General features: G+C 21.0%; 2 protein-coding genes across 9 annotated transcripts in view; one reads left to right on the top strand and one right to left on the bottom strand.

The window, feature by feature from the left end:
• The window catches only part of LOC122718602 (spondin-1), a 31,387-nt gene extending 16,638 nt beyond the window's left edge, over positions 1 to 14,749 (top strand). For 2 of the 8 annotated variants that reach the window (XM_043943784.1, XM_043943787.1), the window contains exons 3-17: positions 3,517 to 3,760; positions 4,398 to 4,584; positions 5,266 to 5,430; positions 5,708 to 5,831; positions 6,221 to 6,351; positions 7,208 to 7,397; positions 7,929 to 8,097; positions 9,106 to 9,460; positions 11,606 to 11,816; positions 12,092 to 12,262; positions 12,567 to 12,689; positions 13,284 to 13,435; positions 13,707 to 13,785; positions 13,854 to 13,922; positions 14,459 to 14,749. In XM_043943784.1, the coding sequence (XP_043799719.1) occupies positions 3,517 to 3,760; positions 4,398 to 4,584; positions 5,266 to 5,430; positions 5,708 to 5,831; positions 6,221 to 6,351; positions 7,208 to 7,397; positions 7,929 to 8,097; positions 9,106 to 9,460; positions 11,606 to 11,816; positions 12,092 to 12,262; positions 12,567 to 12,689; positions 13,284 to 13,435; positions 13,707 to 13,785; positions 13,854 to 13,922; positions 14,459 to 14,634 (2,546 nt within the window). In that variant the 3' untranslated portion in view covers positions 14,635 to 14,749. Of the gene's footprint in view, positions 1 to 3,516; positions 3,761 to 4,397; positions 4,585 to 5,265; positions 5,431 to 5,707; positions 5,832 to 6,220; positions 6,352 to 7,207; positions 7,398 to 7,928; positions 8,098 to 9,105; positions 9,461 to 11,605; positions 11,817 to 12,091; positions 12,263 to 12,566; positions 12,690 to 13,283; positions 13,436 to 13,706; positions 13,786 to 13,853; positions 13,923 to 14,458 lie in introns of those variants that run through there. The other 6 variants (XM_043943789.1, XM_043943786.1, XM_043943793.1 and 3 more) reach the window with 6 other exon arrangements.
• Positions 14,750 to 16,829: 2,080 nt separating this feature from the next.
• On the bottom strand, positions 16,830 to 17,879 carry LOC122718558. Its single transcript, XM_043943675.1, has 2 exons — positions 17,209 to 17,879; positions 16,830 to 16,993 (listed from the first exon to the last, which is right to left on the bottom strand). Exons 1-2 carry the CDS (start codon positions 17,767 to 17,769, stop codon positions 16,859 to 16,861), a joined length of 696 nt encoding a protein of 231 aa, XP_043799610.1. The 5' UTR covers positions 17,770 to 17,879; the 3' UTR covers positions 16,830 to 16,858.
• Positions 17,880 to 18,462: the final 583 nt, after the last annotated feature.

Here is an 18,462-nt window from a genome sequence, read left to right as displayed (position 1 = left end):
TATTCGAAATTTCGATTTCGTATCACTGAAATTGTTATTTCTTTTCTAAAAACATTTTCAATAAATATTGGAACCAATATAGATTTATTTTTGTTGTGCATTTCTATCTATAAAATTTCTTTTCCAAACGATTTTTTCGTTTGAATAACTTACAAACAATTTAAACATCCAATTCGAATCATTCTACCTACACACACGACAATATTTTAAAATTGTTTTATAATCGTGACGAAATACACATCGTAGATACGAGAATAATTTATAGTGAATTTATAATTTTTAACGAATCAAAGAAAATCACAATATTGAGATCAATGTTCGATGGAGTAGAGATATTAATATTTAATGTTGGAACGCTTGTAAATATTATTACATTTATTGTAATGTATTTACTGAAACATTAATTCAAAATTTATCAAATTATAATTCGAATTATTAAACTTATTCATTATATTTATCTTTTGTTCGTCAATTAAAATAAGAATATCAGAAATAAATTTTGATCGATAAATAAGATTTTTGTAATTAAAAAATCGTATTCTTCTTTCGTATAAAGAATTGAATTTATTTTAAATTTTGATTATTTCCTTTAAAAAAAGAAAAATACAAAAAATAATTACAAAAAGCAATTATCATTGTCCAATTAATCAAATTACAAATCGAAATATCGCTAATAATACATTTGAAAATTAAATCTCCTCCTTCGTAATTATTGGAATATTTCGAATCGTTATTATCAAAATTGAAATTTATACAAAATTACAAGGATTTCAATTTTCTCTTTTATCATTATTCATATTCCTTTGATCAAGTGAAAATAGTTTTTTTTAATTATCACGTGTAAGAAATTTGCATATTTTCGATATTTCACCGGATTCACAGTATCGTATACATGTTGTGTTTAATCCAAGTTATAAATAGTGTACCACAAAATTGCGGTCTTCGATATTTCTGTTTTGAAATGCAAGAATATCCTTTCGATACATGGAAATTGTATAAATTTCCATGTAATTTTAGCATAACATTTTTTTTCAACATGAAAATTATGAAATTTGCAAATATATTTTGATTACAAAAGTTATTTCCCTATATTTTTACTTTCTAATCAATACTATTTTTTTGTCAAATTCCTTATTTCATTTTCATATCAAATGTTAACACTTAGAAGTATTGTTAAATGATACAAAAATATAATATACTATGAATCTAATAATTAATATAAATTTTATGATAAATATAATAATGCAAATCAAGGATTAAATAAATGTTACTGATTGTTCATTTTTAAAGTGTGATTAAATTTTTTTGTATGATATAATAATTTTGTTGAGATTAATAAAATTATATTTTATCAGAATAAAATTCAACAAGTAGAAGAAAATAGAACGTTCAAATAATTCAATAAAGATACAATATTTAAAATTTTATTTGTTATTTCAGAATGTAATATTGAAACAAGCGAAATTCATTGAGGTAAAATATAACAACATAAAATAATAAGACAATAATGATGATTGTTATCAAATAAATATGTAATTAATTTAAATTCATTATACATACCTTATTAATAAACATCAATTATTGACCAACAACGTATTAAAATATGAAATATTTAAATTAAAGATGATGTATTCATCAATATATCTCGTTATTTTTTTTTTTTTAAATTGATAAATACTTTTCATACAAAATTTTTAAACAAATTTTAATATTCTTAATATGCTATATAAATAAATTCTAATATAAATTACTATTATGCTACTTTTTGTATTCACGTACGTGATTTTCAATTGGCATTTTATTCAGGCAAAATTAAATTCAAAACAAGTAATCGTTTAAATCGATTTCACATTAAAAATTTTACATCAAAATATCCTAAAACCTCCTCCTCTACGATTTTTCCTATTCAATAAAATTACGAATTTTATTTATTCTCGCAAATATCGCTTTATCGTAACGTTTACTTTATCACAACGAACTTTTCACCCCCATACGAACTCTCACACCATTGCAAAATATCGAATCGCGCGACCATTGTTCACTTTTTTCTCGAACAATCGTAAATTTCAGCTGAAAGGTACGTGCATAAGTTACCTCTCGTCGGAAAAATTATTTCATTGCGCGTATCGCAACAATTGTGAAACGTATCTGCGAACTAACTAACTAAGGTAGAATACATACTTTTTATTGGAACATTAAACTATCCATTTCGTATAAATTTCTACAAAACACAATTTTGTCGACACAAAATTACGAACACGCGATTTCTCGGATTTTTCAAATTTTAATGGTTTATTAAAAGATATTTTTTCAAAATTAATTTGAATTTTATTTTATTATCAATTGTCAAAGAGAAAAAGAGAAAAAGAAATTTATCGCGAAGCATAATGTGTATATATATGTTAGGTATATTAAAATTAATATATGTACATAATTCATAATTTCGAAACAAAATTACTGTTATTATTCACTATATTTATTGAATATGAAATATAATCCGAAAAAGTATCTCGATATTGTTTTGTCAAAGATAATTAAGTTTCACGATTATAATCTACTGGAAGACCGATATTCCGTCAAGAATTTAATGCACGAAGCCAAAATGACACAGCGTTCGTTAGATACGAATTTATCTGCATTCATCGTTGCAGAAGATTGGTCATTAAGAAGTTCCGATCTTAATTCCCTCGATTATCGCTCTTGGAATATTTTAGAAGAAGCGGATTGCCGTAAATCTCGAAATAATGGAAGATAATCTTGGCGAAAACGGTATTAACACTCACAATGTTAAATTTTTCCTTGTTTAAAGTACCGCAAAACGTGTAATATCACGTGTAAAAATATAACATAAATATATGTATTTGTTTTAAAATAATTATTAGATATTACAAAAAAAAATCTAATAAAAAAAATTATAAATCAATTGGAGAATTATATTTTTTGATTAAAAATATAATGTTGTTTGGAAAAATTAGCAACCAATATTCAAAACTTAATTTCTTATGAAAAATTTGTTTTTGAAAGGTTCATCAAAATAAAGATATAAATAGAAATAATTTCTCGCATTAAAATATTATTAAGAATTTTTCTTGTTGAAATTATAAATTGATCGTTAAACAATCTAATTGGGAATCTATTTTAGGTATTACAATTAATAATTCCATGATTGCACATCTCTGTTAACTGAGGGGGAATCAAATGCAATTCACAATAAACTATTTAATCCTCAATTGCTCAAAACATAATACATTTCACGTTAAACAGAAGTAGAAGCTTAGAGCTTAAGCTCGTATTAAATATAAATTAGACAAATTAGAAATTTATAGAAATTTGTTGAAGTTCAATAAATGAATCAAATCAAAATAAATACAAATAAATAAATAATAAAACGCAAATATAATTTACATATTGAATTTTAATATAATAAAATAGTGTTTGAAAATTATTATTAATAATTTCATAATTGAAACATAATTATTAATTAAAGTTATGTCAAACGAAAATCTTTTGTTTCAGTGACTGTGCAAGCAGATAGAATGGGCATTATACCGCGGAAATTTACGAGATTCTTGATTTCCTCTGAGCCTGAAAGCGAAGAAGACACGGCAGAAAGTGGCATCTTTGATCTCCAAGATGATTTGTTAACGAAATATTCGGAAAATTGTCCGAATACCGTGGTAGAAATGTCGATGGTGTCTAAAGAAGAAATTTCCGTGGCCTGGACCAGTCCTTCCGAAGGTAGCGGTTGCATATTTATCAGGTGAAGGGATATTTTAATAACAAGCATGAAAATGGAACATATTCTTGCATGAGAAATGTAACAATGTAGTTAGAAAATATTGCAATAATCTATCCATTATGCAGCTTTCAAAATCAATGCAAAAATAAATCAATACCTTTATTCCTTATTCAGTAATATCCATTTAAATGGAAAACTTATTCCCTCTTACCTATTATAAAGAAAGATGAAGATTACAGATTTTTTAATTATTAAAAATAATTAGAAAATAATTCATCTTTCCAATTTCCAGAATAAAACAATATCTTCGTTTTCAATAACTTCAATTAACAAATTATTCTTTTTTGCCTACTATAAGGAAGGATGAAGATCAAGTTTTGATTATCATAAAAGCTAGTCTCAAGAGTGATTAAAAAAATGTTGCAGTTTAATAACATGACACTTGACACAAAGCTATCTTTTGTCTGTTATCAAAGAAGAAGTTAAGATTATAAATTTTCTGATTATTATAATAACTAATCAAAAAATAGTTGAAAAATATCAATTCAAAAGCTTATCTCATTTCAACCATTCGAATTTCAACTCCATTTCGAATTAATACAATCTTGGGGACGTAGGTATGATAACACATATTCTTCCACTTGTTCTTCTTCTATAGGGCGACAATATTGGAAACGCCTGATACATGGTATATGGACGATCCGAATTTAGTCCTAAAGATATGTCAAGACTCGAAAGCTGAGGCGGACAACCAAGGACCAGTTCTGAATGAATGCTGTGCCTGCGACGAAGCGAAGTACGAAGTTACTTTCGAGGGACTTTGGTCTAGAAATACTCATCCCAAGGCACGTGAGAGAGAAAGAAAGAGAAAGAGCACGACAAATAAAATCGACAAACAGAAATGCATAGAACCGATATCGATCCATCGCGTTTAAACGTCGAAGTGATACGTTAAAGCTTTCGAATGGTTGTTGAAGCCAAAGAGATCCTTTTTCTTTTTTTCAATTTATTTTCTCTTTCCTCGTTTCTTTTTATTCTTTTCCATTATAAATCTAGGGAAATAACTTGTGTTCCTTAGTTAGAATGAAGTTCTGGACAATAAAATTTATTTTATTTTTTTTCTTATATTAATGGTAAAATATAAAATAATAGAAATAATTCTTATCCAATTTTAATCTTTACAAGTTTAAAACTTTTAAAACTTCTCATTTATAAAAATTAAAAAATATGATTTATTCAATTTTTCTCAAGAGGTTTTCAATTTATTCATTTTAAATGAAACTCTGGTAAAATGAAAAGGATATTATTGTGTATTAGCTCGAATATTGAGACATATGAGAATTTTGAGACATTGAGAGGAATTATTTCAATTCCAATTCTTAACAAAGAAAGAGGATGCTATTTTATTGATGTAAGAATTGAGTTACCTTATAATGTGGAAATAGGTCAGAAAAATGTTCCATAAAACTTTCAAGTTGGAACAATGTAAAACTTGTATTATATATTAGATTTTTTTGTTTTTACAGGATTTTCCTAGCAAAGGATGGATCATTCGATTTTCAGATGTCATTGGAGCATCACATACAGTAGATTATAGATTTTGGGAATACAATGGCATGGCTACTACTGGTTTGCAACAAGTGGCCGAATTTGGACTAACCAGAAAATTAGAATCTGAATTAAAGAATCAAGTACAATTTTTTATTAAAACATTTAATAGTGTTTTTCTTATTTTTTTTAACAAATTAAAAATCATAAATTTTTATTTTTTTTATTATATATATAAAATTAATTTTTTTATTTAAGAATAATATAGAAAAATATATAATAATAATTAATTATAATTATTTTATAATAAGAATAAATTCTTTATTTTAAATTATAAGAAATTTAATTAAAAAATTAATTTTATTATATTAAATTCATTATGTTAATAAATATTAATAAAAATATTTTATTTTCCTATAGAGTGATCATATTAGGACTATAATCAAAGCCAGAGGAATAAGTTATCCCAATGTTACTGGTAAAACTTTTGCAGTCTTCCGCGTTGACCGAAAACATCATCTTATGTCTTTGGTGTCTATGATTGGTAAGATTATTTCATAAAGTAATATATTTTTTAATTTATACTTATTTATATTTATATTTATAATTTAATTTATATTTATTTATAATTTCTTTATAGTATAATTATTAAAACTTAAGTCATTAAATTTTACAACAAAATAAATAATCATAAATAATAATCATAATAATCATAATAATCATAAATAAAAAAAATATCAATAATGACAAATTATTTAACTATTTAATAAAAAATTTGAAGAAAAAAATGTAATTTGTAAATTAGTAATAACATTTTGAAAATATTTCAAAATAGAATTTTAAAAAATTTCATACATTCCAAAGTTCTAATATATTATAATGAAATAATGAAGTTTCTCTTTAAAATATAAAAATAAAAATCTGATTTTATAGATCCTTCACCGGATTGGATAGTCGGAGTTTCAGGTTTGGAGTTGTGTCTAAGTAATTGTTCGTGGATTGAACATAAAGAACTTAATTTATATCCATATGACGCGGGCACTGATAATGGGATCACGTACTTGGTAAATAACATTTTCTTCATAAATAATTTACTTTACAAAATATTTAATACATCTCTAAATATTTTCACAATATAATCTCTATTCTAAATATAAACTTCAGGAATTTTCTCATTTTATTTCATCCACTTCATTCATTATCAATAAATAAAAATAAGGATCAAATTTCTATAAGAAACAAATGATCCGAAATAATGAAACAATACAAAAAATGAGATAAATTGAATAGGTTCGCAAATGATAGAAGAAATTTTTTTTAAAAAAAAATATTTATATCGTTCTAATGTATGAAATTCGAAAGAAGATTCTTTTAGGAGATTAAAATGATGAACGTCAACTCTGAGAGAATTTCATAATAAATTCGATTGGAGGCTTCAAGCTTAACAATAGGGCTGCTGCGAATCATTGACGACGTTGAAGTAAACGTGTCTGTGACAATCTTCCGCCCGATCAGAAATTTTCCTCGTCGTTGCGCATTCTCTCGTCTTTCGATTTCCTGAAATCCAACGTTCTTCCCTATTTGTGTTTTCATGATAAAGATTCATGAATAAAAAATGTAATTGTCTATAATAGTCTATAATAGTCTATAATATATATAATAAAATGATTATGAAAACAGAAGCGATTTATTAAATAATTTATTAAATTATTGAAAAGAATATAATTTTTTAATTGACATTAAATAGAAAGAAAATTAATAATTGAGTAGGAATTTTATTTATATTTATTGATATTATAATATCAATAAAAAGTTTAGAATCAGATTTCTTTTTGTATCTTTTTATATAAAATATAAATAAAATAAATAATAAAATAAAATAGAATAGAATAGAATAAATAAATTTTTTTTCGTTTCTAGTCACCAGATTCACCAACAGAGCCACAAGAACCCATTCATCGAATAACTTCGAGTTATCCCAACGATTCGAGATCTCCGTTTTATGATCCTTCTGGCTTAGATATGAAGCCTCTTGCCAGGCTTTATTTGAATCGACAAAGACTTTATGAGAAAACCTGTAAGAATATTTCAGAAGATGCAATGAACACAGGTACAACTGGCAAAAACGCAGAGAGTATTGTTTTTTTTATTTATTTATTTATTTTATTTTCTAATCATTAACCATAGAGATACATGGATCATAATAATTTAATAAATTTCTTATGACAAGATTCCTTATGTTTTCATATCATTTATATGTTTTTAAATAATTTTTAATGTATTTTAAATACATTAAACTGTTTATTTTTATTTACTATTATATTTATATTTTTTTTTAAATTTTTATTTAAAAAAAAATACTATAGATGACATATTAATCACTACTTATAAAAAAAAATTTTTTTAACACTCGCAATAACCAATCATGATCATTTTCATTATATCATAATAATAATAATAATAATAATTAAAATTTTGTTAAATTAACATTTAATTATTATTTCTAAATATCGCGAAATTTATAAGAAGATTTTATTACACTATTATTACCGTAAGATTTGTATCAAAAGCTTTTATGCAACACAAATACACGAATACATTTCCAGAGGCGACAAACAATATAATTTTTGATTATATGCAGAAGCCTGTAAAGTGACACCATGGAACCCTTGGGAGGCTTGTTCTGTGACATGCGGTCGAGGCAACCGTCTTAGACAAAGATTCTACGAGGACAAAGCTGCTGCGACGCAGAACAAGTGCAACGTCACTCTAACTGACAGGGCGAAGTGCCAGGGAGAGAGCCCTCACTGGTAATTGCTGATTTTATTAAAATAATTAATGAGAGAAAATTATTTTTCTTTGATCAATTTTTTATTTTTTATTTTTTTAGTTTTAAAGATTTATCGAATAACGTTTCTCTATATTAAAAAAAAAATTAATTTCAAACAATTAATTTCAAAAAATTAATTGAAAAATATAATAAGATTTTTTATTTTGCAAATTTCTCTTTGAAATTCATGTATTTTAAGATTTTCTAAAGATACAAGATATATTACTTGAAATTTTTAAATATAAAAAGAGAGAGTTTCTGAACTGAATTATACAAGATTTTTCTTGTCGAAAAAAAATTCGTCGAAAAAATTAATAATTTATCCAATAATTATATTTTTATAAAATATACGATATTTTTATTTAAATTATTTAAACTGATATACAAAAATTTTATGAATTTATATTTTAGTTCAATATTCAATAGTATCTTATAGTTCAATACTACAAGGAAATTTAATAAATAATAGACACACAATCAAAATTTTTTAATACAAGAAATTCCAAATATTAGATTATTAAAAATCAAACAATTTAATACAAAACTTTCGAAATTTCTCTCCATTCATATTAAATTGATTTTATGGTTAAGCTAATATTCATTTTAATTTAATTTGATAAATTTGAATCTTCAAAATAGTTAAGTCCGTGATGCCGATTTATTTGCAATTTAAGAACCAAAATCATAAGGAACACAGGATTGAACATACTCATAAGTTTTATATATTCTAGACATAATACAAACTTGTTGGAATTTTAACGAATCTGCATTGTGTCATACCAACTCGTTTATACTAACTCGTTAAAATTCCAGGAACTTATATTCATCAAAAGTCTTTGGAAAAAGCACTACCGATTCTATGAATTTCATACGAGGGTTATCATTCCTATGATTTCACAAAAAAACTTTTCAAATTTTTCACTTTCCATGTTCACGTGGAAAAAAAGAGTTAAAAATAATAAATTATTAAATTAATTATTTGTTACAGCAACAATAGAGGACGAGATGCAAGTATTCTGAAAACAGAGAAATGCGCATTACATGAATGGAGTAATTGGAGTTTCTGCAGTGCGACCTGCGGAGATAGCCACAAGACAAGATCACGGAATTTCAAGTACAAGAAGCATCTTAAAGAGTGCAAATCAATCCCTGACGGACCGGTACTTCAACAAACAATTGCTTGCGAAAACGTTCCGTGTCCTGATATGGATAAGGACGAGGTAAGCGACTCGGCTAATCAGGAAGAGGAAAATGAGAATAATGATGATGAACAAGACAATGATAATGAAGAAGATTACGAGGGAGAGGCACCGGTGATGGAGGTAACTGAGAAATGGCAGCAGGTACAGAACCTAGTTTACAACTTACTAATCAATAGCTAACTAAAAAAAATATTGCAAAACACACATAGCTTTTGGCTATAATTTTATTGAACAGAAAACAGAACGAGGAAATTATCTAAAACATGGAAAAAATATCATTTAATAATTGAAGTTGCTTGTATGCAAATTAATGATTACTTGATAATAGTAAAATATAATTTTGAAGTATATTAAGTGATTTTAAATAAATATACATATAGCTCTGTTTAAAATGAAAGTAGAAGAAAAAATATATAAGAAAATTTTATGCTTTAATAATTTTTATTATTTTATCATGCAATTTTTTACACAAATACATCACATTTGCAAAATGCAAGGAAGTATGCATGAAGATTAGTACGATATAAACGAATCTATAAGATAATTTTCAATTAAAATTTAAATAAAGTCTTAAAAAAAAGATTAATATCTATTAGATTTATATAAATATCTATATAAAAAATATCTATATAAAATCTATATAAAAAATATCTATATAAAAAATATCTACATAAAAAATATCTATATAAAAAATATAAAAAATAAATAAATAAAATTTGCTATTATTTGCGTACAAGTATCCCTAAATTTTCACTCAAATTTCAAAATATTATTAATTTATAATGTTGTTATAATGTTGTTATAATTAGATTTGTTTATTATAAATAATTATTAAGTAACAAAATTTTTCTATTGTACTTTCAGTTATTTACTTAATTTTATTTTTAAGAAAATATTTTTAAGAAAATAATTTTCAAAATAATTGAATTGTAAAAATTTATAAAGTGAATTGCAATTATTCTATATATTTCCCATGATAAAGAACAAATTAACTCGTTCTGAATTATTAAATTATTAAAAAATACTTAACATATAGAGAGTAAAACAATATATTTTATATTATATTTAAAATAATATATTTTTTATGAATTGATTTTATTTTTTATATAAAATAAAGAATTAATAATGAAATTAAAAATTTATCAAATATGATTAAATGAAAAAGAAGACAATTGTTTTATTCTCTTTTTTTTGTCAAATAAAAAATAGTCAATTCATTGTTATTCATAGAGATTATTAACAAATTATTGAATTTGATAATCATAGCAATAACAATATCATACGATATTCGAATCATTAATAATCTCGAATTGTTCAGAATAATCGTTTCACGTAAATCATACCTGCACCATTTCTCGCAAATCAATCCATAATACTGGCATCCTCACGTAAGTCGAAAATTAATTTCAAATGTTAAAAGTTACCAATTGATTCTATTGTGTATAAGATATATTTTATATGTAATTTTAATTAAAATTAATAATAATTTAATTACTAATTTATTTTTCATAGTAATTTGAGATATTTCATTAGTTTAAAACTAAATAATTAATAGTTAAATGAATTAAAATAAATTCAATCAAAAATATTATTTTGCAAATATTTTTTTATGAAAAATATTATTTATTATTATTTTTATTCCAACCTTTGTCAATTTTTATTATTTATTTAAGAAATTCATATATGTACCTATATTTATTAATATTTTTTATTTTTCCTTATTTTAAAATATAAAAAATCCTTTTTATTGATTATCATTTTCATTTTTCTTCCTTATTTATAATATTGATAATATTTATAATATTGATTAATTTTATTTCTCATTTCATATTTCATTTAATAACACATTTTTTATCATCAAATATTTTAATGTTATCAAATTTTTAATAAATGCAATCGTTCCTATTCTATGTATACATTATATTTTTGCGGCGTGTTATAACATTTTTTCTTTGTCATAACATATAATTTTAGAAAAAAAAAAATAATTTATTTAAAAAATTAATACTAGTTAATTAAAATTTTAATCATTACTTAATATTTAACTCTTTATACTTTATATAATTATATTATATTAATTAAAAATAATTATTATTCAAAATAATAATAATATCAAAATTGATTTCTAATTAAATATTGAAAATTAATATTATTAATTTAAAATTATTTATTAAATAAATTGGATTACATAAAATTAGACAAAAGAAAAATAGTGTAAAGAATTAAATAAAATTAATATTTTTCAAACAGAAATTTAATTTATTAATTTTATTTATTTTTAATCAGAATTGCCCAGAAGAACGTTATACCCAATGGTCCTTATGGTCTCCCTGCAGTTCTACCTGCGGCCCTGGCATACAATTAAGATTCAGACTCGTGAAAGAGGGAAATATAGGGAGCTATGACGAGAATTTAAATCGTGAAGAGTGTAAACGACAACAGGCTACATGTGTAGCTAGCATTCCAACATGTAATATTACAAAAGAAGAAGCAGAAAGTAAGAAAGTTAAAAAATATTTATTGAACAATTTTTAATTCAAATTAAAAATAAAATTAATTTTTAAATATCAAAAAAATGTAAATCATAAGAATTAAAAAATGAATTATATATATGTATTATTTATATGTATTAAAAAATATTAAAATATTATCTTTATAAAAATAAGAAAAGAAAATTATAAAGATAATATTATTACTGAAACAATGAAATTTTTTTCAATATTATGAAAAACGAAAAAAAGAAAAATCTACAAATTGTTGAATTGATTTCAGAGATCTGCAATGAACCAATGAAGAAAGGACGATGCAATAGTAACATCATACGTGTATATTTTGATAAACAAACTGGTCAATGTCGTAGATTTAGTTATTCCGGCTGCGATGGAAATCGAAATAATTTCGAAACTGAAAAATATTGCAATGAAATTTGCGGTGATTTTCAGAGTAAGTTTCATAATTTAGATATTTTATAATTATAATAATTTATTAGAATAATTTTTTTTATTTATCATTTTATTTAAGAATTTATTAATAATTGAAATAAGAATTATTTAAAAGATTAATTAAAACTTTGACATTTTAACAAATTTTAACATAAATTTTTCTCTAATTTCAAACTAACTCAAGAATTTAAATTTCTCATAATTAAAAATAATAAATGATTAATTATTTAAAGATTGTGATTTGCATTTTTTTAATAAAATTTTTACTATTATTCTATGCATGCTTGCTTATAAAACAAATGTAGGAGAGTCAAGGGGAAATATATCGACTATGACAAAAAATTATAAGGTATCTCTCAGCAGTGTTCTCAGTTATCATATACCTGTGCAGGGACAACGCAGCATGAAGACAAAGCGAGCTCATCATGGTGATGCTAATTATAAGCTTACTAACAAATTGCATTAATTTGCACTATAAATTAAATTATCAATCTTTTTCGTCTTAATTTTGATTTCTATAAACAAGAATTTATTATTTTTTGTATATTTTGTATATTTTGTTTTATTAACTTATACATATTTCTTATTTATTCATTTATTATTATTTTATTTACAAATAAAAATTATTAAATTGATTCAAAATAAAAAAAATCATTTTGAAAAATCATCACTTTTTTTAATTATTTTTAATTATGAAAAAAATTATAAATTTTTCATTATAAATTTCAAAATTATTGATTAAGTATCATTATTGAATATCATTGAAAATTAATTATTGAAAATTTATATTAAAACATAAATAATTAATAATTTCAATATTATTTTAATGATAGTTTCATTATCAAAAATTTTTTTTAAATTTGTATGTTTTATATTTTGTTTTTGGTTTTTATATCTGTATAAATTAATATTGAATTTAATGAATTTCTGTTTATTTGGAAATTTTTTTGTTTTTTTATATTATATATATTTTTTATAATAATATATATAAATAATATATTTTATAAAATATCTTCTTGCAGAGAAATTAAAATTCAAAGGAATACAACCAGATAGTCAAGTGATAGAATCATCTAATATTGTGAAAGATATCGATTGTCAAATATCCAATTGGAGTAATTGGTCTGCATGTGCAGGATGTCGTGGGTACACTGAAAGTACAAGACAAATTCAGGTAAATAATTTTTTTATATTTATAATTTATGAATCTTTTTAAAAAGATTGCTAAGTCTATCTAATCATAAATATAATCTAAATTATATAATAAGAATATTGTTATTTTTCGAATTTGCAATTCAAACTAATTGTAATCTATTTTTAAGAATGATTTTTAAAAAATCAATTTCTATAAGAAATTTTGGAAAAATGTACATTGAATATTTTAATGAAATTTATAGTTTATTATATAAGAATGAGTATAATTTTATTTGATTTATATAATTTAGGTATATTCTAAAGGCAATGGTAAGAAATGTCCGCAAAAATTGCATCGCAAAAGAAAATGTCATAAAATTCCACCTTGTTGTAAGTATTATTAAAATAATTTGGTCAAATTTATTTATGAAGATTGACTAAATAAAATAAAATCGCAGCTTTACAAAGTGATGAATTAAGACGACGTATATATCGTGATCGATATTCGGGAAAAGAAGAAAATCAAAGTAAGTATTGATTAATTGATTAATTATTATTGTATAATTATATAATTAAAATTCTATTATTCTTTATGTTAAATAATTATAATTGAATATTTTTTAATTTTTTATTATTAAGGCAATATTTATAATATTTTAAGCATATTCTCAAAACTATTTTGAGAAAATTTTTCATTAAATTCTTATTCTATAAATGATTTTTAAAGCCAGTATTAAAATCTAATTAAAACTTAAATCTGATATCTATATTTTCAATGATAATAATAAGTATACAGAGCATGAATAATTTATGAATATAAAAGCATTTTTCCTTAAATCTAATTCATCTAATTATATATATACTAAGAAAAATATTCGAATCATTAGGAAAATATTAGAATAGACAATTTTAAAATTAAGATTTATCAAAAACAATAATTCAACATAAAGATGAACTATTTATGAAAAAATTCTAAATATAAAGAAAAAACAATATTTAAAAATAATGGCTTATGAAATAAACTCACCAAATAAATATAATATTATATAATTATCAAAATTAGTTTCAGTTGATTGCAAAATGACACAATGGTCTAATTGGTCACATTGTACAGCAAGTTGTGGAAAAGCATCACAATACAGAACAAGAACAGTCAAAATTCAATCTATTGGTCCAAAAAGCAAACCATGTTCTCATATGATAGAAAATAGGAAATGTCATACAACAGAATGTCCATAATAATATTTATCCATTTTTATTTTATTATTTATTTTAAAACATATTTCAATTTAAAATTTTACTTATGTATCATTAAATCAAGCACAATAATGAAATAAATATAATATGAAATAAAATTTTGCTATAATTCATATTCATAGAAATTATTCTAAAATATTACAATATTTACATTACAAAATTCTTTATAATATATTTTTGAAAAATATTCAATATAAAAAAAATGACAATCAATATTGATATTTGATCATATTATGATCAATGACTCATTGAGAGAATCATTGAGAGTGCTTGATATATTGATACATATTTTAGGATTAAAGTTTTAATTTAATTTTTTTATTATTTTAATTGCAAAACTTAAAATAAAAAAATAATTTTAATAATATAAGTATATTCTGATAAATTTATGTGGAATATAATATTTTAGATTAGATCTAATTTTTTAAATCTAATAACAATATATTTCGAATATTAAAAAAATTACTTTATTTATAAGATAAATATTAGGAATATTTCTAATGAATTTCAATCAATTTATACGCACAAAATATTCTATTACATTTTTTATATTTTTTGTTTTAATTTTTTTCTTAATATTAATTTAATATTGAAAAATAATATTAATAAATAATTATAATTATAAAATTATTACTATTTTACTTATATATAATATAATTCTTTCAGTCAGATAGAATTATATTTCAATTAGTTATAAAAAAATAAAAAATTGTTCAGGATTTATAGTAAAAAATGTATAAACTACATATAATTAACTATATATCATATAGTTACATATATTATGTTACACATATTATATTACACATAATTAATTATATTATATTAAATTTTCTAAAAAAAACAAATATAAATTGTTTTATGCAAAAATAAAATGTAATAATCAATATTTCAATTATTATCAAAAGATGTGTCATCTCTTAAATATTTTAAAAAATAAAACAATCAATATTGCAATGATATATATTTCTCTGTATAAGTATTATAAAATATATATTTGTGGCATTTATAAGATTTAAGAAAATATAGATCTCAGTTTAAGATCAAATATTTCATTTAGTGTTTATTAAAATTGTATATTTAAGATTTAAGTAAAATTAATTGAACAAATTTTATCAACTTGGTAGAAATATCTATAAATGATTCTTATATATTATTATCAAAAAACTTAATCTATTATATAAAAATAAATATGATATATTATACTTTTTTTTCAAATAATTGCAGTATGTATTAAAAATACTTTTGATATAGTAATATAAAAAAATAATAAAAAATAACAGCTTACATAAAAAGTATAATATCACATTATGTTATAAATATAATAATTTCAAATAATTTTAAAATTAAAATTTTGAATCAATTTTTGCATTATTTTATTTTAGATGAGATAATTTTGTTAAATAAAATATATATTAATATTATTTTATTTTTATACAATATTTATTAATTGTACTTTTTTTTCTTTATATTTTTACATATATTAATTATATGATTAAATTTTTAGATAATAATATACTTATGTATGTATATTACATATCGTTAGATAATAAGATCATTGTTTATTAAACAAATTAATGTATTCACTTATATTTGACAATAATAATATTATATTTAATATGATACTAAATGAAATTCAAAACTTTGTTTTTATTTAAATTTAATATATAATTAAAATAAGAATCATTATTAATAATTAATATTATAACTTAATATTACAAGCATAAAATTTATTTAATATTTATTGAATTATAATTAATGCTAAAATATATTTTTAAATATTATTATGAATTATTTATAAGAAATCATTTTGATTTAAAAATAATTAGTTTTGAATCTCATTTTAGTGTTCAAAGATGTAAGATATTATAAAGCAATAAATTTAAAATTATTGTATTTTGTTATTTAATATTTTAAACTATATGATTGAAAATATACATCATTTAAGTTTTAAATATAATTTTATGAAATATAATATATATATAATTTAATATAAATATAATAATTTAATAATTATATAATATAATAATTTTTTATGTGTATGATATTAATTTATGTTATATAAAATTTTACAAGATAAATCCTTGTATTATACATATACATATGTATATATTCTTGTACACATATTAATTCATTATTCATTTTATAAAATTATAATATGATTTTACTATATTTGTTAATATTTTATATATTTCTATTTTAAGATATATCAAATACTATTATTCTTTGAAGAATTATTCTCATCTTCTAATGGAGAATATATAAGTATAGTATTACCTTTTTTTATTTTTTGTTCTGAAATAATTCCCTGCATTTTGCTTTTTACACTTTCTATTATCCCATCCTATAAAATGAATTATATTATATATTTAATTTATTAATAAGAATTAAATAATATCAATTAATATTTTTAATAAATATTGTAAATAAATATATTCATTTTAATATATTCATTATTAATAATGCAAATAAACATATAAATATAGATAATCTATATTAAATATAGATTATAAATAAATAGATTATAAAGTTGTTAATAATTAATGTTCATCTTTTTACCCGTACTCCATTAGGATGAATAAAAAGTATTTTAACTTTATGATTTTTCTTCAATACTTTATTAACATTATTGATTTTTATATTTAAATCATAATCCATTATATCACTTTTTATAGTGAATAATTTAGTGGATTTTAATTTTTTTTTATCATTATGTATTTTTTTTTTTAAATATTTTTCTTCTTTTTCTTCTTTTTCTTCTTCTTTTTCTTCAATTTTTGAATATTCTACAAGTTTATAAATATGTCTGTTGTTTTTAGATTTATCACTCACATGTACTAATTGGAGATTTCGGCGATTAGCTAATTTTTCTGCATCTTCTAATAGAGTAACAGTTATAGATTTGTTTGGATGTATAAGTATAATTTTAGGAATTCTTGGAATCTTTTGTTTCTTTTTATCGGTTTTTTCTTCTAAGTCATTCATATTATTTAAATTAAAATTGATCTTTTGATGCCATAAAAAATTATTTTGAATATATTGAATTTCTTTATTTTCGTTTTTGATTAAAAATAATTTATTTATCTTAAATATAAATCGTATTCCTAATAATCGTAACATTATCAATGTTTGTAAGTGATAAATAAATTGACTTGATAAATATAAGTTAAATATAAGTTAAATATAAGTAAATATATTGAAAATGATGTACTATGTTCTTAAAAATTAAGGTTAAGTTTATCATTTGTTTTAATCGTTTTTTAATTTTAAGAATAGTTAATATTTATTAATAATTGAATAATTAATTAATTAATTTTATCACTTTATTTATTTTTCAATTTTAATCTTTACAATTGAATTTATATAAATGTTGTATAAATAAAAAATTATATAAATTTTAAAACTGAAGTTTTTAAAATTATAAAATAGTATGTATAATAAAATGAAGTATAATTTTTAAAAAATCTCATATTATTAATATTAAATATTTCTTTTCAGTTAAAAATATTTATAAAATATTTGTTTAAATGGAACTATTCAATGGAACTATCAGATTATATAACAATTTTAATAAAAATCCCTAGTATGTTCTTTTATTTTTATATCTTAATTTTTATGAATTGTATTATATAAAATATATTTTTAATATATAATTTGTTTAATATATAATTTTTTATATTTTCCACATTTAATATATTTATATAATGTGTATTATGGATAATATATTTATATTTACATTATATTTATCACTTAAAATTTATATAAATTTGAAAGATTAAATTGATATGTCATTTTATATTATAATTTATGATA

Source organism: Apis laboriosa, unplaced genomic scaffold (genome assembly GCF_014066325.1).
Source record: "Apis laboriosa isolate Shangri-la unplaced genomic scaffold, ASM1406632v1 scaffold64_cov150, whole genome shotgun sequence".
In the NCBI taxonomy this organism is placed as follows: Eukaryota; Metazoa; Arthropoda; class Insecta; order Hymenoptera; family Apidae; genus Apis; species Apis laboriosa.
The sequence above is the reverse complement of the archived record's forward strand: the minus strand, read 5'-3'. Positions and strand labels throughout refer to the sequence as shown.

What these genes read in the sequence shown, in the direction of transcription:
- LOC122718558 (XM_043943675.1), bottom strand. Translation starts at nt 17,769, where the DNA reads ATGTTACGATTATTAGGAATACGATTTATATTTAAGATAAATAAATTA. An exon ending in TTCATCCTAATGGAGTACGG is followed by an intron (nt 16,994 to 17,208) that starts GTAAAAAGATGA and finishes TTCATTTTATAG; the next exon opens with GATGGGATAATAGAAAGTGT.